This window comes from Lonchura striata, chromosome 1 (assembly GCF_050655825.1).
Source record: "Lonchura striata isolate lonStrDom1 chromosome 1, ASM5065582v1, whole genome shotgun sequence".
Lineage (NCBI taxonomy): Eukaryota > Metazoa > Chordata > Aves > Passeriformes > Estrildidae > Lonchura > Lonchura striata.
The window spans coordinates 69,822,351-69,848,569 of NC_140703.1; the positions used below are offsets into that span (position 1 = coordinate 69,822,351).

Genomic DNA, 26,219 nt, shown 5'->3' on the forward strand with positions numbered 1-26,219 from the left:
AGGTAGGTTTAGTCTCATGTCCACTACTGTGAACTTTACTTGTGTTGACATTCTCCCTGTTTATTCTGAGAGAGTTTCTTGGCTGTTGCAGTGTTTTTACTAGACAGCTGGCTTGTAGGAACGAGCAGCTTCAGTGACAGTTCAGCAGCTGCAGAATGACAGCAGAGCGTGCCCCTGGGACATAGAACTGGCTTATGACAAGGCCAGCGGCTGTCAAGCAAAACCTGCTGCGTGTTAGAACCATGTGCTCTGTGTTGCACAAGAGCTGAGAGCACAGGGGCCTCCACTGGAGCTCAGGCAGGAGTTCAATGACTCCCTGAGTGCTTGGAGCAGCCAGCAAGGCATCCTCACTGACTGGTCACTGGTGCAGGTGCACTGATTAGATGCACTGTATTCCTGCTTAAAGAATAAAGGGTAAATTCTTCCTTTTATTACTTCAAACACGTTTTGATCAGTCTGTACTTGTGTTGTTTTTTGCTTCATGCCTGTTTCATTAACATTTAGTAGGTTACCTCATGATTAATTAAGAAACATTCTGTGGGTAACTCATTAATAGGTGTCATTATAGGAGCTATACCTTCACTCCATGGGATCAGACAAGTTTGAAGGGTTATCTATTTTGGATATGGTTTAGAGACATTTTATTTTCACTTTTTAAAACATCAAGCTTTTTGAATTACTAACACTAATTGCAGGTAGTAATTTCAGGTTTGGAAAACACTTAGAGATAAACTTGATACGTTTTTCTTAAGCAAAAAAAAAAATCCCACACATTATTTGTACTTACCAAAGTACAAATACCCACGCTTATTGCAATGGGTATAGAAGTACAAGCTCTAGCATAGCAAATAAGAGCTGGTGATGGAAAAGGTGTAACAGTTGCCAGATTATGAAATGCAGAGGTACTCCCTGAAATGGGTTTTGCAATTACCACTAAGAACAAATGAACTCAATTCTCATTCACTGCATTTTATATCGATATGATAGGATGTGTTGTCTGCTTGGTTACTGGAAATTCTTGAGGTTGGCATGTCAAAACAAAGCTGTGAGACCATTGTGTGGGCTGAAAGGCTTTTTATTGCGCCTTCCAATGTCACCCAGTGCCCAGAGGAGGTGATGTGGCTGGTAGGGGAAACTGCTGTATTAGAGTACTAGAGCCTGGCTCTGGGGACCAGACAGCTTCACACGGTAGCTGAATCCAGCTAACATCCTGCCATGCCTAGAGACACCAAGCTCTTCCCTACCTTTTCTTCCTTCATCTGCACCAGCTTCTCTCCCTCCTCTGCCCTCTGTCCTATTTTTTTCCTCTGGGATTTACCTGATCACTGGATGGTGTGCATGTGCAGCTTGCTAACCCAGCAGAAGTTTGTTTGGTTTTTTTTACCCTCCTAGGCCTTTTTTTTTTTTTTGCCATTTTATCAACCTGTCTTACTGTATTGAGATGCCAGAATTGAATCCAGAAGAACAGGGGCAGAGTGTGGTTGAGGAGAAGAAGTGAAGAGAGCTTTTTCTGTTTGGCAGTGGTGAGCTCCTAACTTGGCACACTACCTCTTGAAACTGCTTAAACATAAATAACTGAAAAGCTTTCTTCAGGCTCTCTAAAACCTGAGCTGGAGCCTCCTAAGGGTTCCGGCACATAATGGTGTGTATGATTGGATGAGGAGACTTGGTGAGTCTAAACCAATGATTTTTCCATTTGCATCCCTCCTAGGTTGCTTCAGAGTGGCAGTGATCACTGAAAGACATTGCTCAGTCAACTTCATAATTGTGGAACAGCCTTTTTTTGGTCAATGTCTGGCTTGTTTCTCAACTGCAAGGAAGTCTTTCTGCACATGTTTCATCTGAGTCAGTTTCTTTAAGGCCTCTAGGAGTTTATGGCTGATTTTCCTTTGTGGTCCATACCTTGAGGGTTCCTTGTTGATTGATTTGCCAGGTATTGACTAAGAAATAGGGTGTGTATTTCAGAGTTTGGTCTGCTCAGGTCTGGCTAAGAGATGGCTGGCAGATGTTAAGTCTGTTTTCATATTCCAAAGCATCAAATGATTACTTCCCCTCAGTTTTCAGATACCATCCTCTTGTTGGTCCAGTGAGGTGAATGACAGCACACTGGCTCTTAGTACTAGAAGGTTGTTTTCCACCAATTTCTCTGCATGTATTGGAAGGCTGATAGAAGGAATCCTGTCAGTACTCTTGGAGCACTGGAGTAGCTGTCTCTTGTGGAGTGGTACCCTGGAGGATTTATGCTGTATCATTCTTTTGTACCTCACAGCAGCTGTTTGGCTGGATTTATTTTTGGACAGGAGGGATGTGTGTGAAGACAGTTTGAAGGAACCAAGTTAGTAATCAATCACATTTGTAACTCAGCTGGAAGCTCTCACATTGGGGAATGTGTTCACTGATTCTGTGATGAGAAAGAAAAGAGAGCAAAGCAGGGCAAGAATAATCCTGCCTGAGCTGGATGTCTTGTGTCTTTGGAAAGATACAGTCACCCCATCTGGAATGAGCAAGAAGGCTGCTTTGCCCTGGGAAATGATCAAGATCTTCCTTAAGGCTCTTTTTGTACAGGTGTTCATAAACCTTCTGGTAAAGTAAATGCAGTGTTTTAAGATCTGTTCAGGGTCTTGGGGATTTACCCTTCTCTTTTCCTCTGTCCACGCCAGTATCTTGATGATGACAGTCACATGTATTAATAAAATCACGGTGGAAACTCTCAAGCTGGAAGTCATAAGGATCATTGAGTCCAACTCCCTACTCCTACCTAAAACTAAACCACATGACTAAGAGCATTGTCTAGACACTCCTTAAATTCTGGCAGATTTGATTCTGTGACTACTTTACTGGGGAGCCTGTTCCAGTGACTGACCACCCTCTCAGTGAAGAACCTAATGTCCAATCGGAACTTGCCCTGATGCAGCTTTATTCCATGTCTTGTGTCCTATCTCTGGTCCCCAGGGAGAGGAGATCAGCAGCTCCCTCTCTGCTGCCCGTCTTGAGGAAGTTGTAGACCACTGTGAGGTCACTCCTCAGCCTTCTCTTCTCCAAGCTGAACAAGCCAAGTGACCTCATCTGCTCCTCATGAGTCTTGCCCTTGTCCTTTCACCACCTTAGTTGTTCTCCTTTGGACACACTCTAATGTGCTCCTCACAGGCTTCATTTTGTAATATTATATTTTAATGACTTGTCTGTTTTTATAACTAGGACATCAGAGATGGTAATCAGAGATCTTTTATGCCAAAATAGTAGCAAATTACTGCAGAACTGCCAACAGCACCCTTACTAGTATGAGGATGAGTGCATACATGTCAACATGCACACATAAATCCAGGCATCATCACATGTTACAGAAGAGTGATCACTGCGTTAGCAATCACGTCTGGTCGGGACATTAACAAACAGGAAAATGAACTCAACAGAGATTCAGTTGTTTATGGTGCTGTTAAAGGTCTGTTATCACCCTGATAGGTCTGGGGTTTGTCAATAGGAAGACTTGGGAGTCCCTACCTTTGAGGTTAGCATATGTTCTTGAGGTACTTTCTGTGTTTGTTTGGTTTTTTAAATTTTGAATTGTAACAATTTTAAAATAACATACATATTTCTCAAGGTCCGACAAGAATTAGTTGAAGAATATGAACAAGTTAAGAGCATTGTCAACACTTTAGAGAGTTTTAAAATGGACAGACCTCCAGATATCTCTGTATCCTGCCAAGATGAGCCTTTCAGAGATCCAGCTGTTTGGCCTCCTCCTGTTCCAGCTGAACACAGGTAAGGAGAGGCTCAAGCAGAGTGGGTGGAATAAAGGTGGGTCACCATAATTTTGTATTTGTTTTTGAATGCTTCTGTAACATGAAAATCACATTTAATTTGCACATTTATTACATTTAATTTAGTCACTTGTAATAAAGAGTAAATTTAATTCATTGAGAAAAAAAGTATTTAAACTACAGTCAGATTTATTTCTGACATTCTAAAGAGAGTCACTCCTTTATTCTGGTAGGAGTAACTAAGTGCTTGGAACTAGAGGCTGCTACAGAGGTAAGTGGGCTTTTGGTGATAGCTGATGTTCTCATGTGCAAGGAGAAAACTTTTCAGTTTAATTGAGCAAAAGAATTAATTGATGACTGAAAAATCTGCATGGAGCTGGAACTGAAGGATCTCAAAGGACTTGGTGGTTAGAAATCACTCCCTAGCTACAGATAGTTTAACCTGTGTTTAATCCATTGGTTAGTTTAATTGCTAAACATGTTCTGTTACACGTAGGATATCTCTTCTATAACCATATTTAAGGTAACTTCAGTTAGCTAATAGATTATTTAAAATAGATGCTTGTGCATTTTCTGAAATCCCTGTTTTCAACCCGCTGGTTAAAAACAGATTCAGTTTACAGACAAAAATAACATTTATCATGCCAATAACTTTTTAATATAGGAACACAGAATTTTAACATGTGTATATTCACAGAAGCAAAGGAGAAAAGTAAAATGAGAGATCTTGGTTAACGGAAAGAAATGCCAAGCTTGTTTATAACTTTCTGTGCTTTATGATTATCAAAAAGATTTCTGCTTTTCAAAAAAAAACAAAAACCTAAGAATATAAGTGTAAAATTATATTAATGCTGATTATTTTTGTGAGTGGTAGAAATAACTCAGATTTTCTGTTGTAATGTTATGTAAAGTTCAAGATTTATTTATTCTTGTATTCTCCTTAGTGGTAAAACCTAAATAGTTAACCTGCTTCTTTTAAGCTGAAATTTAAATCTTGTGCAAAAAAGTAAGGAAATTTAGGCACTGTTCTATGCTGTTAAGTTTAAAGAAAATGCATGAAAAGCAAAATGTTGCCATTGTATCCAGCAGTGTGTTTAAGAATGTCCTTAATTTAAAGCATATTCCAGGAAAATGTTTTTGGGGTTAATATATTTTGAGTTATAAAACAAGAATCAGTACAAGATTCAATAGGGGACACTTACTAAATTTGGGTGACATTCCTGGCTGTTTACTTTAGTTCTGTATTTCAAATTCAATCCCTAGAGAAAAATGACAATGACGCCTTGTCTTAAAACCAAATTCTTTCTCCTCCTTCTACTTCTGAGTACTCTTTGACATTGTGGGTGATGTACACAAATGTAGGTGATTGCAGTTTGGTCCTGTTTGCTTTTGCTTTCAAGGCAATTTTTATGTTTTGACGTTTTCACACAGGGGAATGAAGTCAGAGGTAGGTGGACTGTTTAAAATCCTCTCTGTTTTGTTTTGGGGCCTGTCAAAGATTTTAGCCACCTTTTTTTATGTGTCTATTTTTGAAATCTTTATTTTACCAGGAATGTCACCTGTTTGTGTAGAATTTGTGCATGTGAATGTAGCCTAATATAATCTCCTGGTTTGGAGTCAGAGGAATATTCGATTTGAAGACTTTTACTAAATTGTTTCCTTTTTTGTTACATGGGTTTTGGTTTATTGTAAGACTGATAGGGAGTACTGATCTGATAATGTTGATTTTTTCTTTTGCATTTTTTCTTCTTACTCTGGGTATCAGACAGAACCAGGAATGTGGTTTTGGATTTGAAGATATAGGGAAATAAGGCTTAGGGTCTTGGCAGCTTTAGTAATAATGTACTAAGGCAAATTAGAATTCTTCCTTCTTAATGTTGCTCTTTTTTTTCACTGTTTTTAGCATGTTTTTGTTGTGGTTGCTGTTGTTAGGGCTCCACCTCAGATAAAACGTCCCAACCGAGATGGAAAATCTTTGAAGAAAGACTCCCCTGGACTTCAGCCCCGCGGGCCTGCGGGCAGAGCACATGTGGTGTCCAAGGGGGAGAAATCTTCAGGCAGCCGTGAAAGGGAGTCCAGAGCCAGAGGAAGAGATGACAAGGTAAGAAGTGGGAAAGGACTTGGCAGGGGGGGTGTTGTGATGCAGCAGGTGGCAAAGGGAAGCACTCTTAGTCCTTTAATACAGATAATAAAAAGTCACGATAATCCCATGATCAAAGAATGTATCATGTTGATATTTATTAATAATTACAGCAAATTAAGAAAAGTTCTGTCATGTTTGCTCTGTTTTGGTGCAAGATTTTTTTGAGAAAGGGAAGCATAGCGTCCTGTTGCTGAGGGTTTCTTATCCTTTGAGTGAAGACCATGGGCTTGTCTCTAATCTCTAAGTGTCATTCAGGCATGAAGTCCCTTCTCCTCCTTTTCTTCCATGTTGATGGTTTTTGTTTTGGTTTATTTTTTTCTTTAAAGGAATCCAATACAGGGATTTTGTAAAGATATTAATACAAAAAGTCAGACCAGTGCCCTTCCCTAGACTTGAAGCATTATGAATGGAGTTTTACAGTACCATTGCCTCTGCCATACCATAGTATAATTCAGGAATGTCTAAGAGGTCAGAACAGTTCTATAAATGCATTGATGATAGGTAAATCTGTGCCAAATTATTTGAAGTTACATATTTGAAAATTATATGAGGGAGAAGTATTAAAACCAAGCTCCAAGCAACATTCATTTTCTCTGGTTTATGAAAGGGGTATTGTATTTATTATAGTGTTTAAAAATAAGCTTATTGGAACTCTTTTGTTTTAAAAGTAAAAGCAACAAATTAAACTAGACTAACTTGGAGATACTTTCTTCTGAAGATCCATGAAAAAGAGGCAGTGCTGAAGTGAGAGAAATGGAGAAACATTTATTCACTATAAAGTGGTGATGTCAAAAACAGGGCTATTTCATGGCTGTAAAAAATGTCAGTGTGCAAATTGCTGTTTCTGAGACACTTGTGTTTTTAAATTTAACTGTGGAGTTAGTGCCAGGAACCCAAGGACTCTGTGGTTTTGTTATCCAAATTGAGTCTGTACTGAAGTGGCATTACTTTCCTGACAGATAAAGATATAAGATATGCCCTCCTATGGGGGCACACAGTATTGTACAGATCTTGAGAGATGAATAAGAAAATATTTAGGCCAGTTTTCTTCCAAAATTTGGTAAGTTCCTTCGTGACCTTTCTATTGCACTTCTTGACAGCTTAGGAATAATTCAAATAAATGCTTTTTCCATCATAAATTGTTTTCTGATACACAGGAAAAGTCTTAAATTATACTAGCCCTTATGACTGTCAGAAGGTAGGACCAGGCACATTTTCAGCAGCACCACTGAATGACTGTACAGATCAAGCATTTTAGAAATCTCTCTACCCTGGATCAGTAAGATTTAAAATAACAAGTGTGCCTCCTGCAAGCTATAAAAATCTCGTGAAGATCTCTGAAATTATTGAAAGATTTGCCAGCTATATGTGGAATTGGAGTCATAGTGTGTGACAGGTTCACCAGATGTGCTTGTGTAAGGCAGCCTTCAAAGTCTTAGCTCTAATGAGGGTGAACTCTGCTCTCCAAGCTTTCTGGTGATGAGCATTATAGGGCTTTACTATAAGGAGCCTACAACAACATGACTTGTATAATACTTGTCTCTGGGAATAATGCGATTAACAGTACTACTGCTGTGAGGTGCAGGAAAAGTCATGAAGGTGTTCCATTTATTATGGTACATTTTAAACACTGCTCTTATCTGAATAAATTGGTCACTAGGTGGCAGAAGGAAAATATGTCTACTCCTCAAAAAATTCCAATACATGTGCTCTTGTATTCCCCTTTGTCTAGCTCCTGGGTGGTTATTCTCGTTCCTTTGTCTGGGGTATGTGACTGAAAGTCACCCCAGGTTACAAATCCTCATATGCTGTATAATGGTTCTTGTATGGGATCCATGATTTGCCTTTGAGAAAGATTTTGAATGAAAGAAGAAATAGACAGGTGTGGGAAGTGGAAGAAGTTAATGCAACTTCCTATATTTTGCACACAGACATGAAAATAGGCTTACCTTTCAGTTTTATCCTTTCTTAGTTTACAAGTGTTTGTTCTTCAGTTTCTGAGTTTGAACCATTAAGCAGCTTTGCTCTGTAGACTGCTATGTTGAATCAAAGAGATTTGGTAACTCATCAGATTCAGTTGAACATGATAATAATACAAAGAATAATAAAAATAATAGGGCAAACCTGAAGCTTTAAATTAAGTAACTAGGTACCTTTTTCCCTACTAAATATTTCAGCTTTGTAGTTTTTGGGTTTGGGTGCTAGAATTAGGACTACTTAGAACATGTAATGAACTATCCATTTCCTAAGACATTGACTGGAGTGTAGTAGGTTGCATGCTGTCCTGGCTATAATACCACAATGTAATACGTGTTTTTTCAAGGTAAATGTAAGTATAGTACATATATTTCATATATAGTACATATATCAGAAATGCTCTGCCTCACTTGAAGCAAATACCTTATTTCACTGTTTCTCCTCTCCAGACCATAACATCTTTTCATTCTGACAGTAACAATCTTGGGATAGGTAATTTTAACCTAAGTATGCCAATAACATTACATTTTTTAGTGCTATATAAAATAATTTTGAACTAAACCCACCAGATTGTGTCTGTCCACTAAATCCTTATGTTTCTATATTTTTTTCCTAAAATACTGTTTTCAAATTTTTTTGCTTTCTTAGTTCCACTGGAAATTATTAGGCTTGTTCTCAGGGTACCTTCTGCTGAAGCATTACCAAGAGTTTTAGCTTCTGTTCAATAGTTCAGTTTAAAGAGGCAGCATGAATGCTACCAGTATGTCTTTTAGAAATTCCATAATACCATCTCTAAGTAGTGGAACACTTTTTTAGGAGTACTCTTTAGATTATTTTAGACTGTCAGTGGATAAGGACAGTAAATATTATGAAGGATATGAAACAGCCAAGGTCTGCACAGCCATATCAGTGAAGTGAATATTAACATTAATGAAGTTATGACTTAATAAATTAAATTATTTTTGATTGATTATCCTCCTGTGCATCACCAACTGTGACATGAGATGAGATAGTTGCATTTAGGTGAAAGCACAAACCTCCATGCATTGGGACTGGAAGGCTGCATAATCTCCATCTGAAAACACTGAAAGAACTGTTGGGTGAAATTTTCACAGTAAAATTTACTTAATCTGATGCTGTCTCATGTAAATGGTATGTTAACATTAGGAGGGAGAGAAAAAAAAAGCAAGCAGGTAACTATGTTCAGCTTATGTTCCAAAAAGGAGACTTAGTTTGGTAAATGGAGGGAGAGCACAAGCCTGATGCAAGTGTATTAGTGTGGTGGACACACCGAGAACTGCTGAAACCATTGCAGAAACTTAGTACAAGAGTAGAAATAACATCATTTTTGGAAACAAGGCTTTTGTTCCAATGTGTTAGAGCAGGTCTAATAGCTCTTCCCGATGGAAAGGACAGCTGATTTCTAAATGTTTAATACAGATTTTGGGTACCTGAAATGATGAGATAGGATTGCCAAGGGTGGGAGTGACTGGAAAAATTATACTTACTCCTGCTGCCTAGTTTCAGGTGACATTTTAAAAAATCAAAAAATCATTATTTCTAGTTTATGCTCACTTTTCTGCTGACTGAGAATTGCAGGTTGGACCAGTTTCGGAGCAGCATTAACAATCTTATTACTTGTGAAAACTACAACTACTTTAAATCTTGGTTTAATTATGGAACTGGCGGGGGCGGGGATGGGGGGGGGGGGCTGGAAAGAAAAAAAAGAATAATTCAGTGTCACTACGATGACAGCCGAGGTGATGCTGAGAGCACGTGTGCCCGCTGGCCGCCCTTCTCCATCGTTCCGCTGGCGAGACGATGGTTCCCCGCAGGGGCAGGGAACCAGCGGTCCCAGGCACGGCACGTCCCGCAGGAGCGGGCCGGGATCGGGGCCGGGACCGGGGCCGGGACCGGGATCGGGGCCGTGCTGCCGCCCCGCGGCCGCGCCGGGGCTGCCGGCGCCCTCCCGGCCCCGGGCCTCCCTTCCCCCTTTGCATCTTGGATTTCCGCTCCGCTGGGCTGAGCTGCGCCGTCCGCCCGCCGGGCCCGGGGGCTCTCGGGCTGCCCGTGCCCCAGCGTGCTGCCGCCGGCCGCCCTCCCTTTTCCTGCTCTTCCAGTCTGCCTTAACTCGGCTGAACTCAGGAAACAAACAAAACCCAAGCGCCACAAGATAAACCAATTGTTCTGTGACGTGCAGAAATTTTTTTTCTGCTAGGAATGCCAGTCCATTGCAGAACGAGAGGAGTATATAACAGACAGCAAATACCTTTCATTTAATGTCATTTTTTTTTTTTTCTAATGGTTACATTTGGATTCCATTTTATCTCTCCTGAAATCTTGAAAACTCCACAGGGTGTCTTTTGCCGTTTCCTTTTTTACATCAGACCACTACATTTTTTACACCAGCTCTTTGCTTAAACACAACTCCGAGCTTCGTTTCCACTGCAAAAAGCTGAGTTAGGAGTACTAAACAACAAGATTTCGCTTGGAAACAAGAACTAAAAGCATTGGGAAGATAAACTACTCCCTCACAAGTTGTCGTGGGCAAACGGCAACTGGGAGGGGTGTAATCGCTACCTTTTTGTTTTTCCACTGCGAAGTTATTTGTGTGTCTCCAGCTGCCTCTCAACCCGCCTTCGTCTAGCGTGCTTTTGTCCAGCCAGCTGGGATTCTTTAACTTGCTGCTGATAGTGTTTAGAAGCTGAGTTAAGAGTCCTAAAGTAGCTCCCTACTCAGCCCCCTCCGTTAAACCAGCGCAGCTGCTTCTCAGGCACCCTGAATGGTGGGAGGGGAAGCGATTTCCTTCAGAACTGCGAGAGGCGGAGAGTGAGCCCTGATGCTTCGAAGGGAAAATGTTACTTCACCCCCATAAGCTGAAGGAGTTGTGGAAGTATTAACCAGAAGCTCTCGGCTATTTGGGGCAGAGGCGGAATGTGGCTTAGTGTGCTGCAAAAATTTTTGTAGTTTAAGAAGCCTGGATGTCTTTGGAGCTTCTTTAGGGCTTTTGGTGCAGCCCTTAAATAAATATGACCTTTGAAAAGCATTTTAATTGTTTATGAAGCTGGCCTGTGAATAGAGCCAAGATGTAGCTAGTTTGTAGTTGAGGAAAGCAGGTATTGCTGGGCAGGAAGGATTTAATGAAACAAAGAGAGAGAATCTTACTGGTTTTGTTCCACCAAAGACAATGCGTGTGACAGCTTCTCTGTTCCTTTTCGGTGATGATAGTGTCAGATGTTTACTTCTGACAGGTAGGGTGGCAACTGTAGCATCTTCAGTGTATGTTTTGAGTCCTCTGGTCTTCAGCTAGTCATGAGTCTAGTCTTCAGCCACTTTTGTGAGGCTGTTCCTGCATTCATGCCTTTGGTTGGCCAGGAAGTGTGTCAGTTATGTAATATTCCTATGAGCATGTATGATTTTCACTTCTAGGGAAAGAAAATACCCCAGGAATTTGGTGATGGGGAAATTCCAAAATTTGATGGAGCAGGTTACGACAAAGACCTGATCGAAGCTCTTGAAAGAGACATTGTGTCAAGGAATCCAAGCATTCATTGGTAAGAAGATTTTCTCAGTTCAAGTGTTTTTGCTGGTGTGAGAAAGGAGAGAAATTGCCCATCTTCAAATTCCTAAAACAGAGAGACAAGATAATCTACAGACAGGCAAAAATGAGATCTTTTGTTTTAACAGTTTATTAATTTGATTAAAGTTAAGCTTTTGTTGCTAATTGATATTATGTGCAGTACATTCATTACAGGTACTGCTGAAATGAACATATGCTCCAGAGATCTTTAAAGATGCTGCTTTGGTGTTCTCATTGTCCAAAACAATTATTAATTAAGCAGCTCTAGGTAACTTGAGTTGAAAATAATTTTTTCCCTGTCTTCCAAAAGTGGATTCAATTTTAGGTCACAGTATGATAGGAGTGCTCTCATGAGGCATATTCTTGCATACTATGATAAATGGTACTAAGTGAAAAGCTTTTCTATTTCTCTTGTATAAAAATAGAAGAAATACAGTTGTATGAGAATCTTATGCAAGTTTCTTCATCTTGCACAGGGATGACATAGCAGATTTGGAAGAAGCCAAGAAATTATTAAGAGAAGCTGTTGTTCTTCCAATGTGGATGCCTGACTTTTTCAAAGGGATCAGAAGACCTTGGAAGGTAAGAATTTATGTGGTGTTTTAGTAAATGGCAAGCTGTACCTATGTGAGTCTCCTACTGTAACGTGTGAATGCCTGTAGCAAAGGCTGAAAAGGTAAAGATCATGAATTTGTTTATGAAATCCTCTCATAATGATTCATGTAAAAGGCACTGAAAGAAACAGCTGGAAGTGTCCTGGCCCTTAGAGTAAACAGTATTTTCTGTTTATTTACTCACTTATAACTTGTTGATATTATAATACTTTCTATATGCCAACCTGTAGATGTAAGCAAACAGATTATATCAACTGAAGCAGAAATGCTTAACAGACAATCCTACACAGGCTTATAGTGTCCAGTTGTTATCACTTCCCATAAGAAAGCAATCCTTGGACTGTTTTTCTCAAAATGTTTCAACTACCTCTCACTCAGACTGCAAACTGCAGCGTGCATGGTACAAGGAAGCAAGCAAAGAGGGGCCAGTCTGGTGACTCAGCTTTGCAGTCACATTTGCAGCTGGGCCTAGTTGCAGCTGGAGTGAGAAATTCAGAGTAGGAGAAGGAGTTGCAAGCAGGGCATCAGGAAGGATATAGGACTGAACTAGACTGATTGACCAGAAGTGGGGCCAATCTGGGCCTTGCTTAGAGCTAAGAAGGAAGAGGAGGGAGGAGTTTGGCAAGCATTTCTGTAAACAGTGTTATTTTGCTTCTGATGTGGAATGGATTGATGCTTGTTTGGGGAATACGTAGTCACAACACAAAGCCTTTTTGGTTACTGAGAAGCATAACTGGGGAAAAGAGACTGTTGCAAATTTTCTGTTATTCTGAGTGTGGAAGGAAGTAGCGTGTGTAGGGAATGCTGTGTACAAGGAGTAGTTTCCTGTTTAGTGTGCTGGTTTAGCAGCGTGGGTCAGATCTTGCTCTACTAACACTTGTTCTGCCTTTTCCTGATTAGTCCTTGTGCTTCCCTGGCTCTTATACTTAGGTCAGACCCAGCAGGAGCTGGGAGATTGCTGCTTGAGAGCTGCTCACAGAGGTTTTAGTGAGTTGCAGGGAGGGAGCCCAAACATACAGTCAGTGCCAGCCTAGCCCCAGGCTATCAGGCCTTTGGAGTTAGAGTGCTTATGGTCAGTACCACTGGCCTTGTGGTCAACCTTAGAGTTAACTGAGCTATCATCTTGGACAGAGCTTAGATGTTGTGAGTTACATGTGTAGTATATTTTAGTGTATTTTGAACAGCTGAATCTCTTTCTTCTGGGCTTAGAGGCAGTTGATCCATACTCTTGTTATAGACTATGGGGGCCCCATCTGTCTAATGTTCAAAATCTTCTAATGGAGTAAAGATCTGCTCTGCTTTTTTTTCACCTGTTGGCATGCACAGAGGATGTAGTGACCATCTGTCTTTAAGACAGGTATCTCAGCGTACTGCAGGAAATGTGAAAAATGTCACTGACCTTGTCTCCAAGTGTTGTGGCAGTGGATAAAAGAACAACAGGTCCTTTAAAGAGTTACAGTCTCCATCTCTTTGCATGAGACTACCTTTTCCTACTGAGCAGTGTCACCTCTGAAAACCAGGTGGTTGTCGACATGGAAAAGATCCTAGGATTATTTCCTCTCTTCAGTCTGAAATGCAAATGGATTTCTGACAAGGCTATGAAGAGTCTTCATTGTTAGCCTTTTCCCTGGTGACTTGTGAAGCTGTAACTCTCATGAATTTATTTTTCACACAGAACAGCATGTATTTTCCCTACTGTTGACCTCTGACTGTGCTATAAGGATGAAAAGTATTGAAGGGAAGGCTATGTCTTGCAGTAATCAGTGTAGCAGCAGGCATTTGTTGAGCCTAGGAATTCAGGACAATAATTCAGGGAAAAAGGCAGCCGAAGCTGGTTTTGGATGCTCAGACTCCCCTGAGAACAATTCCCAAGACAGCCCTCACAGTTTGTGCTTGTATTCAGAGAACTGTGCCTTGTCTGAAGGAGCCAGCTGTCTTCCCTGATTCAACACAGGTGCTGTGTAGTTGCAGCCACGGGTTTCTGAGTGTCCATGGGTTTGCTCTTTCTGTTTCTCTGAAATGTTTTGTGCCAAGAAAGCCTGGTTGCTCACTGTGCTTCCCACTGCTCTGCTAGTGATTGTTACAACAACAAGAAGTAACCCTGCAGTGATTTCATCAAAACACTTACTCCCTGCGGTGCATTTCAGCTTCTTATTGGAATACTTTGGATTAACAGAGCCTTAGAGGAAGAATAAAGAAGTCTCTGTATTTGTCAAGGATTTTAAATAGTAAGTGGCAGCCTCCTAGTTTGCAGAAAGAGCAACTTGATCCTATGTGTTTCTGTTTGCAGCCATGCACGTCTTGTTTTGCTGCGAACTCAAGTTCTTTTTTTTTTTTTTTGTAACTGATATTTCTATTGTCTCTATCCCCAGAGAGCTTACTTTTTCCCTGGCTTTACACCTGGTGTGGCTGCTTTGCACCTGTGTTATGCACATATATAATGCCACCAGTATCACGTGCAGTGTAACGCTTCCTGTAATACTTAGCAGGAGGTGCAAAGTGATGGATGGGCTACAATTTTGGCAGGGTACAGCATGTGTACCTGAAGCCAGGATTTGTCCTTCCAGAATAATGGAAAATTGAACCAATATCCCAAAAATGTCATTACTTCCCTGTATCACCAGGTCATGTGGTAAACACAGTTTATCAAACGCATGCTTTGAATGCGATTTGAATTGAGGTGAAGCTTTTTAAAAAGATATTAAATGAACACATTTGAAGCTCAGAGAGAACAGTAAGTCATCTCTGACCTGCATATTACAGTCTGAGTAATTTTCACCCAGTCACTCCAGGGCTGTATGTGCAATATTGTTGTAATATCAGTATAACTGTGCAGCATCTCAAATCAGAATGTCTGAGTGTTCACAGGGAGAAAAGAGAGTCCATTTACTTTTTATGCTTGCTGCTCTAGAGCTTAGAAAACCTTGAGCAGCCTGAGGAGTGACTTTGGACTGTTAGCTGTAGAAATGGCATTTGAACATTTCTGATTTAATTTACCGATGAATGTATGTTGAGCTTGCATTAGCTAAGTATTAAATGGCAATAAAGGTATTAAGAGTTAATGGAAAATGGAATACAGAGCGGCTATTGCTTTTGAATGGGACATTTTTGAATAATTGCATTCCCGGTTGATTTGTTTTTATAGATCTCTTCCATGTCATTCTTTGTGCTTTTTGAAGTAAATTTTTGTGAGGAACAGATGAAATCTAATTTGCTATATGGCTTGCATTTAACAGATATTTTATTGCTGTGGCATTTTATGTAAGTTATTAATTGCAAAGCACATTATGATGTGCAATTCTAACACTAGCTAATTTGATTACCCTTGCAATACAGTACAATTTTAGTAAACTCTTGTTAGCATGTAATAAGATCTTGCAATTGGGAGGGGAAAAATAACCCCAAGCTGCTTGAGCACTACATTTTCTTTGATTTACTTAAAATCACAGGGCCCTATACTAACACTGTGCAGAACATGGAACAGTGTTTTGTCCTTGTCCAGTGCTGCTGCTGAAAGGGTCGGAAAGACTACCCATAAAGATGGCTGTATTTAGTAGTATTATCAAGAGTGATTAACCCATCTCAGTGATAGGAGCTTAACATGGGTGCTGAGAGCATTGTGTAATCATGAGTAAATATGCTGAGCTGCATACATGTGTGCTTCTTTCTTTCAGAGACCACAGATGGAAAGATAGTCTGAATGACGTGGATATAAGATTTGTTTCTAGTTTAAAACTTTCTGAATAATCACTGAAGTTCAGATTAGGCTTCTGTGGGACTAAGCAGTAGTCCACATTAGCCACATGAGTTTCTTATCTGTAAAATAATACAGTCCAGTCATCCAACATGATGAGGATGATATTTCATCCAGGAATTGTTATGATGCAGTAGTGTGGTCATAGGAACATTGAGATTGAGAGATTAAGCAAAAAACAGACTGATGTATTCAGTGAATGCTCTCATGCAAATGTAAACATCAACCAGAGTCATACATATTTTCAGGATATTTTGGGAAAGTGTTTTTCTGTAGAAAATTTCTCTACTGAGGAAACACAACGTACTGTGAAAGTATTTTGGTTTCTGTGAGACTTTCTCGTGAAGGGGCCTTTGTTCCAAAAAAAGAATTTAACCATATTCATCTGCCTGTGCAGCCCATTGTGAGCTGGGAAAGACCTAAGTTCAAGTTTAGACTCTGTTTGATTCTGAGCAAGGCTGTAAATCTCTTGTCCATTTCCTAGGTACAAGCAACAGGTACTGGCTTTTGTGGTTCTGACTCCAGTGGAGTTGTGAGAAGAAATGGCAGAACACTTCCACACTGTCCTCGAAAGCAGGATACTTATCTTCTGTTTTCCACTGATGATGGTTATGTTATTAATTTAAATCCAGATCTTGGCTTATATTGAGATGTTGTGTAGAGTACCAATGGCAAAGTTTTCTTAATTTGTTGTTCATTACCTTTGTTCTCACCTTCCAGGGTGTGCTGATGGTTGGTCCTCCTGGCACTGGCAAAACAATGCTAGCAAAAGCTGTTGCTACAGAATGTGGGACAACATTCTTCAACGTGTCTTCCTCTACACTGACGTCTAAATACAGAGGCGAGTCTGAGAAGCTGGTCCGCCTCTTGTTTGAAATGGTATGTCCTCGATGATGTGGTCTAGGGCTCATTAAGGTGAGAAAGGGCAGTTTTCTTGGTTTCCTGCCCTTTCAGTGGCATGCTGGAAGCGTGGAGTTCATTGAACTGACACCCCCTCAACCAATTAGAAAAACGTAATTTCTAGGTTTCCACATATGGTATGTTATTAAGGATTAAGAAGGAAATGGTTAATCACCCATGTTTAGGATAGCATTTCCCAGACTAAATAGAGAGTCATGACCTCAACAGAAAGTCAGTTATTTGATTATGGGGTCACAATCCCATATGAAGTAGATTTGAAATTGGAAGGGGTTTGGAACAGTTATTCTAGAAGCTGTACATGTTTTAGTTCTGAATGATGGTCACAAGCCTCTCAGTGAAGCTGTGAGTGCAGTCCATTATGCAGGGTGTGTGAAGGACATATCCATGTGGGCTATACCTCTGAGACCCTCACTGTGCTCCTGCAACATTCACAGCTAAAACCTGAGTCTCTTGAGATTGCTGAGCTCCCTTCTGTCCTTTATGCTTAACCTTCACCAGCCCAAAATCCGGACATGAAAATTGCCTCTATTGTGTCAAGAAGACTATCCTATTGTGTTAGTGTTTCTTTTCCCCTTTTCAAAGTCATTTGCTAGGGAAAGCAAACCAACACTGATCCAAGGAGCATAATTTAAAGTGTAGAAACCTCAGCATGTGGCAGTTTGTAAATCAAGGTCTTGAATTCCTTCCTTGTGACAGTCAGGGAAGATATGTGTGCAGTATGTCCAACAGGGCTGGGTTGTGGTCTGATGAGGGCCTGTGCTTGCTGAACAGCCTTAATAGTGATGTTTTCATTTGAATAAAGGCACGGTTTTATGCACCAACAACAATCTTCATTGACGAGATAGATTCCATCTGCAGCCGCAGAGGCACGTCTGACGAACACGAGGCCAGTCGCAGAGTCAAGTCAGAGCTGCTTGTGCAAATGGATGGTAACAAGGGCTTAGATCTGGCTTTGGGGCTGGGATGCTGTTTCTTTACAGGTGGGAATGTATGAACTTGACCCATCTGGAAAACCTGGCTCTATGCATAAGAGAAAAATGAGGCGCAACTTGAGATGAGTGTAGTTTTGGAGTATTCAACAACAGATAACTGAAAAGGGTCTTCTGCTTTATTTTTTCTAAAACGGCTATTTTTAGGATGACTTGAAAGCTCATGTTAAAGAGACACAGACTCCTCAAGAAGCAGATAATGGAGATTTGTGCAGTTTAATGCAGGTATTCAATTTGTATTCAGTTTAAACAAAATTCTGCCCTTTGCTAGACTCTCCAGCTGTGGAACCCCATTGTGAGATCTGCTTTTGCTGTATTCTATGATGGCAGCTAATATTACCCTTTTAAGTCAGATGTAGTACCTGTTTTGTGCAGCTGCACAAAACAAGCATGACCATCTGAGGAATATTGTATGGTGTAGAGGTTTGATAGCAGCCTTTATATTGCAGCTATCATAAACTGCTGTATAAACTACTGTATAAAAACTATTATTTTAAATGTTCTCAAATTTGCAGGTTCATTGTGGTAAGCTCAGGATAGGGAAGCTTTTGATCTCTTTGCAGTCCTCACTTGCTAAGCTGAGTGACTCCTATTTCTTCTATGACCAGACTCGAAAGGGATAGTACTGTCAGTGGGACTAGCAGGGCTACACTCACATATATCTGTGTTATTAGCACTGTCCAAGAAAGCCCTCCCCTTACTCAGCAAAATAATGAACTGTCCCCCTCTCTGTGATAATAATGGTCTTGTGACACCTACCTTTGAGAAGTTTGGAAAGGGACACAGGACCATAGAGAGCTGTTGCTTAGCTTTGTCCAGGCTGTGTTTGTCTGTGCAGTGTTTCTCAGCAAGCATCTCCATCAATAAAGGCTCTGGAATAAAATTGCTCTGAACTGTTGTGCTTGCAGGGGTAGGTGGTGCTCTGGAAAATGATGACCCTTCCAAGATGGTTATGGTATTATCTGCTACAAATTTTCCCTGGGATATTGACGAAGCTCTCCGACGGAGACTGGAGAAGAGGATTTATATACCTTTGCCCACAGGTGTGTTTGATAAGACCATTTTCCTTTCCTCTCTTTACAAGATGACTTTAGAATAACTGCAGGACTGTTGCGCTTGTAAGGAATCCTGATTGTTTTGTGTAATTCAGGGGTTAATCATTTGTCTGGATTGCTTTATTTTTAAAGAGAGTGAAAAAAAGAGAAATGCTGCTTTGCTTGGGGGCTGAAAAACAAAGAGTTGTGGCATTTCATTGCAAACCATTGATGGGTTCTTATATTTTGAAAGAGAGTTAGTTTTAATGAGTCTGGAATTATTTTAAATGTTTAACAGTCAGTCCTTGAGTGATCATCAAAGGCAGCCTTTGGACATGTTCACAAATATTGCAAATGCACTCCATGCCCTTGCAGACAAATGGAAAGAAGTAGATCCATGAATTTTCACTTACAGGCTTAGTTCATTGCAAATCACTGCTTGCTTGCCTTTATTACTGTGCTTCCAGTCACTCAGAATGCAGCAGGCTGATTGCTTTCCTGCCCTAAGACATCTCAGCTTGTATTGTCTTTTCCTAGCTGTCATTCACCTGTCCTATTAATTTTGAGGTTCCTATCACTTGAAGTTTGCATAGCTCTGTTTCTTCTTGGTACAGTGGATGCCTCATCTCCCTGCATGAGCACTCAAGATAACAAGATGCATGTCCATGGTGACAGTGGTTGTGATTGAGTTTAGCAGGTCTAAGGATACTTAACAGTTCTACAGCTTGTCTTTGCAGCATACAGGCAGTAAGAGTGCCTAACAGGATGCCTGTCTTTATGACCAATTAGTTTAAAATCCTATCAGCTCTTCCTCTTGTTTCTAATTAAACCAGATTGTTTTTTAACACAGTGTATTACACCCTGGACAACATAGGAGATGTGATTTTATTTCCAGTCTTAGTTTGTGTTGTATCTATTCTGCAAGTAAGAATGTTGTGCTACTCTGGGCAAGTCTGAGTGATGCATTTATAACTGTGCTGTGTGATTTGATACAGTCAGGCATTTTAACAGAAAAAGTGGTATGGTAGCATATATGCACCTGTATATTGTGGAATTTGATGCAAGCATATATTTTTTAGTGTTAAATTTTCAAAATGCTGCACAGACTTGCTTAGCCTCACAGCAACAATTAGAAAAATGTTCTCTGATGCAGGATACTCTCTGCAGGTATGCTTGTGTGGACATTGTGCCCTCTAAATAATAAATCCCCATTTTATAGCTAGTGCCAGTTGTGTGATGGATAACTCTGTGCTTTTGACAGTTCTGCAAAGCACACAAAACCAGCAGCTCTAGAGAAGCTTTCTATTTTCTTTTGTATTTTTTCTTTCCCAAAAGTGAAAATAAGAATTAGGGACATCAGTGAATAAAGCATGATGTAGTTTATTGGACATTTCTTTAAGACTTTTAGCCTTTCCTACAGCTACTTCTGTTGCAATTGTCCTTTTGTATAGGTCATAAAAATTGATCACATGGCAAATAAAGATGCTGAGCTGGCGTATTTTTCCTGTACAGTGAAAGCCAGGAAACCAGTCATCCTCTTCTTTCCTACCGTTGTGCAGAGTAACACGGAGGCCTAAGCTGTCAAATGGGAATTCCCTCTTACAAGCTTAGGCTGCTTAACATGTGTACCCAAATGCACATATGCACATGCCCTCTGCAAGAGAAATGGTTAATTGACTGCATGAGTGCTCATTGACACAGCTGGTTATCACTGTGTGCACACTGCATCTCGGTAGGAAAGTGGGATACCAGGATGTTGCTATTGAAAATATATTAATACAAGTTTATTGTATTAATGTGCCTGTTTTCTATCAGGCTTCAGCTGATTTCTTCGGTCCCAACTGAATAAACTGCTTGAACATATGCTTAGAGTTCAGCTTGTTGTTAAGGGGTTTGTGCTGTCTGAAGCTCTCTTAATGGAATCCTTATTGTAGTTATAATGAAACTCTATGAATAATATGCAGTCAAAGCCTTGAATAGGGAGTGGATCCAAAGGGATGTGAGAAGAAACAGAAATTTGTAGGATTGTGCTTTTGTGCCCTTGGGTAATATGTGACCAAATGCTTTATCACCTGAGACATAACAGACATTTTTAGTGACAGATCACTCTGACAAATATCTCTCGACCATGCTGTTTTAATATACTGCATTTAACCAAACACTTTACTGTATTTGATTGCACACTGACTTGTTACCTTTCTTTTCTTATATTGAACTCTTTTGTTCATACTTTTCACTGAAAAATTTAAGTTGTGTTTATATATTTTTTAATGTAACTCTTGCCAGTCTTCAAACAAATATATTTACGTTCTAGCAAAAGGCAGAGCAGAACTACTGAAGATTAACCTTCGGGAAGTAGAACTAGATCCTGATATCAGCCTTGATGAAATTGCTGAGAAGATTGAAGGTTATTCTGGTGCTGACATCACTAATGTTTGCAGGTATCTCATTGCCCTTAATTTGCAAATAGAAGTGCCTGGGAAGTCATAATTTGCATTATATGATAAAAGGCAATACCCACTACAGCTGAAGCCATGCTCACAGTTGTGTTTGAGGCCCAAATCTATTTACTGTATTCATGTATTACTGTCATGTGGAGTGGTCCAAATATCATGGAGTCTTTCTGTGAGATGTGGTTTTCTTGGATCTGAAGTGAAAATAAGTTATCTAAGCAAATCTCACATTACAGTTGGCTGCATTTACTGTAGTTGTCTGCATTTGTTAATGTAGTGCAAAGCAGATTGTTGAGGTTTTTTTTAAATCCCATTAGTTTAAGAGCTAGAATTCCATGATCCAAAAAATTCCTTTCACAGAACACTTCTTTGGGACTTCTATATGCTGCATGTTTGGACAGCCCCCAGTGCAGCTGAGTCTTGGTGTCTACCTGAATCTTCTAGGGGCAAGGGAGATATAGATGATAATATTAGTATTTAACTTATTTCCATCCTGTTTCCACAATTTGTTGCATTTTTGACACATCAGTCTTTTCTGGTGAAGGATAGGTATTTGAAGAAACTTATCTGAACGAAGTCTATGTCCCTTAAGAATCCTGTCAAGAGAAACTGATCCTGTAAGAATATGGTTTGGGAATCTTTTTTCTGTTCCCCCTGCTGCCTTTCTGAAAATGTGAAATCACTCCATGGATATGAAAACTCAGTGTGTGTCACGTAGTAGTGAAATTACCTTTCTCCCTAAGGCTTGTGTTATTCCTTGCTGGGAAAAACCTGGGGGAAAAGAAAATGTAATTTCAGACTGCCTGTGGGCCATGGTGTGAGAAAATGAGCAGTGTTCTTCAAGCCTGTGGACCAGGCTGGCAGGATCTGAGCTGGGGAGGAGTCACAGAGCAGGCAGGGCATGAGGAGCCACAAGCACCGATGGCCTCAGCACTGCAGGGCCACGTGATGCTGTGTCTGATGCCTCCTGCTCTGCCCTTCACACATCCAGGTGCTATGGACAAGCAGGCAGCCAAGCTGGGCTGCACTCTTAACCCTTGCTGACTGTCCTTTGGAGCTATGCTGAAGGGAGAAAGTTAAAGTCTAAAAGGAATGTGGTGTAAAAATCCAGATTACTTAAAAAAAAAAAAAAAGTCTTTGAGTTTGTCTCCCACCCTGCCTTTTTCTGCTTTAAAATTGTAAAATTTCATCTCCATTAATCATTGTAAAAGGTTTTCAGTTTTATAGTTTTAATTATCTCTGCACATTTACCATATGCTTAAATGGATTTTGGTGCCAGTGCATTCTTTATGTTGAATTAATGTAATGATCTGGGAACATAGAAGCTACAAAAGATGTGAACTGCATCTTCTATGGTAAATAAATGCTGTCTTAAGTGTTCCTGCCAGTGGTTTCTAGCATTAGTATACAATCAAAATTCATAAGCTTACAGCACATTCTGCTAGCAATTAGCTCCCATGCATTGTCCTGTATTTCCAGGGATGCATCTTTAATGGCAATGAGAAGACGTATTAATGGCTTAACTCCAGAAGAGATTCGTGCACTTTCTAAAGAAGAGCTTCAGATGCCGGTTACCAAGGGGGACTTTGAGCTGGCTCTGAAGAAAATCTCCAAATCTGTTTCTGCTGCAGACCTGGAGAAGTATGAAAAATGGATGGCAGAATTTGGATCTGCTTAATCTCAGTGACAGCTTTCCTTTGCTAGAGTTTTATGGTTTTTGTTGTTCTCACTTTCAAAATGAGTTAGAAATCTTTTTAAAAGTTTAATAAAAGGTCTGCCTCTGCCCTCATCCCACCCCTTTCTGGTGACAGGATCTTTTAAGCTATTTGTCTTTAAAGGGAATGAACACAATAATGAGCTAATATTGTAAAATATATTTTATCTCTGAAGTAGAAAAATAAGACAAACAGGAAGGGAAAAATCATACTTCTGAGGGCAGTCTTTTTATTTTTCAAATGAAGAGCAGTGTTACTTAACTTCCTCCTAGTCATTTTTTATGGCTGGAGTCAATAAATCAGCTGGGGGATGTGACTCCAAAGGAACAGACAAGGGCTTGCTGTACCCCTCCTGCTCTTAAGTGCTGCTTCTGCCTCCCTTGAATGTGGCATCCAAGTTATTATTCTTTCTCTCTATGCTCGGATATTCAGAGCAAAGCCTGTGGATTAATTGGCATTACAGAGGAAATGAGGACCAGTTTTCCATCAAGACATGGACCTGACTCTCCTCTCATGTACTCCCATTTGGAATTGATGTCACTTCAGACTGTTATCAGTGTTACCTGCAATGACTTCTGATGGGAATGAGAGGGAAAGAAAAAGGCATGGATTGTTCTCAGTCCGGTTTATGCTTGTTCTCTGAACATAGTTCAAGCCTGTTTGACCAGTAGGCACTTTGACTTAGGTTATAACTTGCACTTTTATGCTTATGTATCATCTGTGCTTTGTTTGTGCTATCTAAATGTAATTGTTACTAGTATTAATATTAATATTTTAGTACTAAGAGTTTAATAAAGACACTAATATCAAGGTTGTGTTTAAAACACAATGCTGTCCTTAAAACAAATGGCTGTGAACTTCCACTTTTGATTGGATATGAACTTTTTCCTAGCATTAGTAGGCAATGGGACTTTTACCTTTTTGTGTTGTAGAACTGTTCATACTTATTCTTTCTTTTTTGTGTGTGTGAAGATTTCTTAAAAATGTATAAATATTACTGGTTTAGTAATATTTAGAAAATAATCTGTATGATCTCATTTATGTTCTTAACTGTTTCTTCCCTTCCCTCATACAAGTGCAGGGATGAGAAGGGTTCTAAAGTCTAACATGAGAAATCCTCTCTAGAGTATACCTGTCACATTGACTGTGTGAGCTTTTCACAGACTCAGCCTGCAAGTCTGGCATATGAAGTTTTCCTGTGGAAGGAATGGGAAGGACTGGTCAAACAGCCAGATTTACAGAGATATATGCAAGCTGTCAGGTTTTTGGTGATGTTGTGAGCTAGGCCTTAAGTATCTTGGTGGATGTGAATTGCCCTGCAGCTTGGTAGGTATCCCACCCTTCAGCTCTCTGTGGAGACTCCTAGTGGCACAGACAGATGTGATGGAGTAAAGAAATTTACAGCACCTCTTATTGAATGGGAATATATCCTTATTTGCTGCTTTTTGTTAGTCCTCGGAAATTCCCAATAATGTCAGTAATTCAGCACACTGGTCTCTTGGGCCATGACATGTTAACCACTAAGGCAAAACACCTTAAATCAGATACTTCGTTTGCTCAGGGAAGTGATAAAATCACCATCCCTGGAAGTGTTTAAAAAATGTGTAGATGTGGCACTTGGGGACATGTGAACATTTTGACATGTCAGTGCTGGGTTAATGGTCAGATTTGATGATCTGAGAGGTCTTTTCCAACCTTAATGATTCTATAATTCTTCCCAGGGAATAACTGGACCTTTATAGACAGAAAGCTCTGAAAATATTGCTGTGGACTGCCTTTTTTGTGTTATGAAGCTATAGGTGGCCAGTTGTTCTTTGTTTGTTTGTTTGACTGCAGTAGAAATTAGTAAAGCTACACAAATCTTTTGTGGCCAATATTAGATTAACACTAGGGGGTCTCTCACTAAATAGGCCATTGCTGCCCAAGGAGCTTAATCTACAAAACCAAGTTGTAGAAGGGAGTTGACATAAATGCCAGTAACAACCCTACGCAGCTGCCCAGTAACAGTGCTGGGATTCAGCAGTTGCTGCTTAGTAGGGTCTAAGTTCCAGTTTGCTCAGTTTCACATTGCAAGCAGCAGTGACCTTCCTACTGATGAAAGCACAGCACTTGCTATGAAAATGTCAGTCCTTTGCTCTTTGATGGACCTTCTACCTTAAGGCATTAAACTTCCCTCTTGGCTGTTAAGCAAAATACACTGTACTGGATATTCCCTTTAGCAGGAATTATTCAGGTGCTGCAGTCTTTTTCTCTAAAGGTCATGGTTTCTACCCCAGAAATGTTTTCATTGTACAGGTCCATTCATCATTTACAGCTTCAGAACAGAAAAGTGGAAGTTTTCAGGCAGTAGATGTAACATGATGGTTGTGCCCCAGAATTACTGACGTGACTTGGGCCCTGCTAGATCAGGCACCCCAGGAGACCGAGATCATCTCTTCCCTGCTGAGATCTTTCAGGAAAGGGAGCTGTCCTTGTGTGCTGACCCTTTCACCTTTACCAAGTCATACTGGCACACCCATCTAGGTGGGCTTGGAGACTGGGTTATTTACTCCAGGGGAGCCAGCAGTGGATGCAGCAAGGAGCAGCCCAGGAAGGAAGGGCAGCCATCAGTGGCAGCCCCTCAAGGCCCAAAGGATGAGCTTATTGCTCAAAGTGAGAGTAGTTCATGTCCCAGTGCTGGAAACCCTTGTGTAAGGATCCTAGATTCCTTGGAAAGCAATGTACAAGCATGGCACAGCCATGTGTCACAGCAACACTGTTCAAGCTATGCCTGTTTGTGTATGGAGATCATCCACACATGTGGGGGTATGCACAATAGGTGGTGCTTCAGTAGTTATACATAGATTACATAAGAAACATGTTTTAGAGCTGTGTTTATGTGTTTTCTAAACATCTGTGAAGGCCTTGCTGGGTGGCACTGTTAATTTTTGTACAGTTCACGATCTGGTTGTATGGAGTAATAAATGTGTGCTAGAGTCTGTCCGTCTCTCTCGAGTGGGGCTGGGAGTGCTTTGCTGCTAACTTCTTCCAAAGCTGCCATACAATGTTGATCTCTTCGGTTTGTCGTGGTGCCCTTTCACCAAAGCCCTGGATGGAGAGCAGTTAAAATCTGGGGTTTTTGGATAAAACTGTCAGCAATGCTTTCTCTCTAAATTGGCCTTTTGTTGCCACAAGCTATAAAATGGAGAATACTTCAATGCCCAGCACATGGAAGGGAGGGTAGGAGAGAACAGAGGCCCCAGCAGATGTTCAGTGTTAGCACCTGATTCAGACCTCAC

General features: G+C 40.3%; 1 protein-coding gene across 6 annotated transcripts in view; it reads left to right on the forward strand.

Annotated features, from left to right (window-relative positions):
• KATNAL1 (katanin catalytic subunit A1 like 1) overlaps positions 1 to 25,919 on the forward strand; it is a 39,408-nt gene extending 13,489 nt beyond the window's left edge. For 4 of the 6 annotated variants that reach the window (XM_085579839.1, XM_021541965.3, XM_085579864.1 and 1 more), the window contains 9 exons: positions 3,602 to 3,762; positions 5,694 to 5,862; positions 11,311 to 11,435; positions 11,938 to 12,043; positions 16,550 to 16,708; positions 17,553 to 17,679; positions 18,648 to 18,782; positions 21,088 to 21,214; positions 22,706 to 25,919. In XM_085579839.1, coding sequence (XP_085435965.1) covers positions 3,602 to 3,762; positions 5,694 to 5,862; positions 11,311 to 11,435; positions 11,938 to 12,043; positions 16,550 to 16,708; positions 17,553 to 17,679; positions 18,648 to 18,782; positions 21,088 to 21,214; positions 22,706 to 22,904 — 1,308 coding nt within the window. In that variant the 3' untranslated portion in view covers positions 22,905 to 25,919. Of the gene's footprint in view, positions 1 to 3,601; positions 3,763 to 5,693; positions 5,863 to 11,310; positions 11,436 to 11,937; positions 12,044 to 16,549; positions 16,709 to 17,552; positions 17,965 to 18,647; positions 18,783 to 21,087; positions 21,215 to 22,705 lie in introns of those variants that run through there. The other 2 variants (XR_014955490.1, XR_014955489.1) reach the window with 2 other exon arrangements.
• Positions 25,920 to 26,219: the final 300 nt, after the last annotated feature.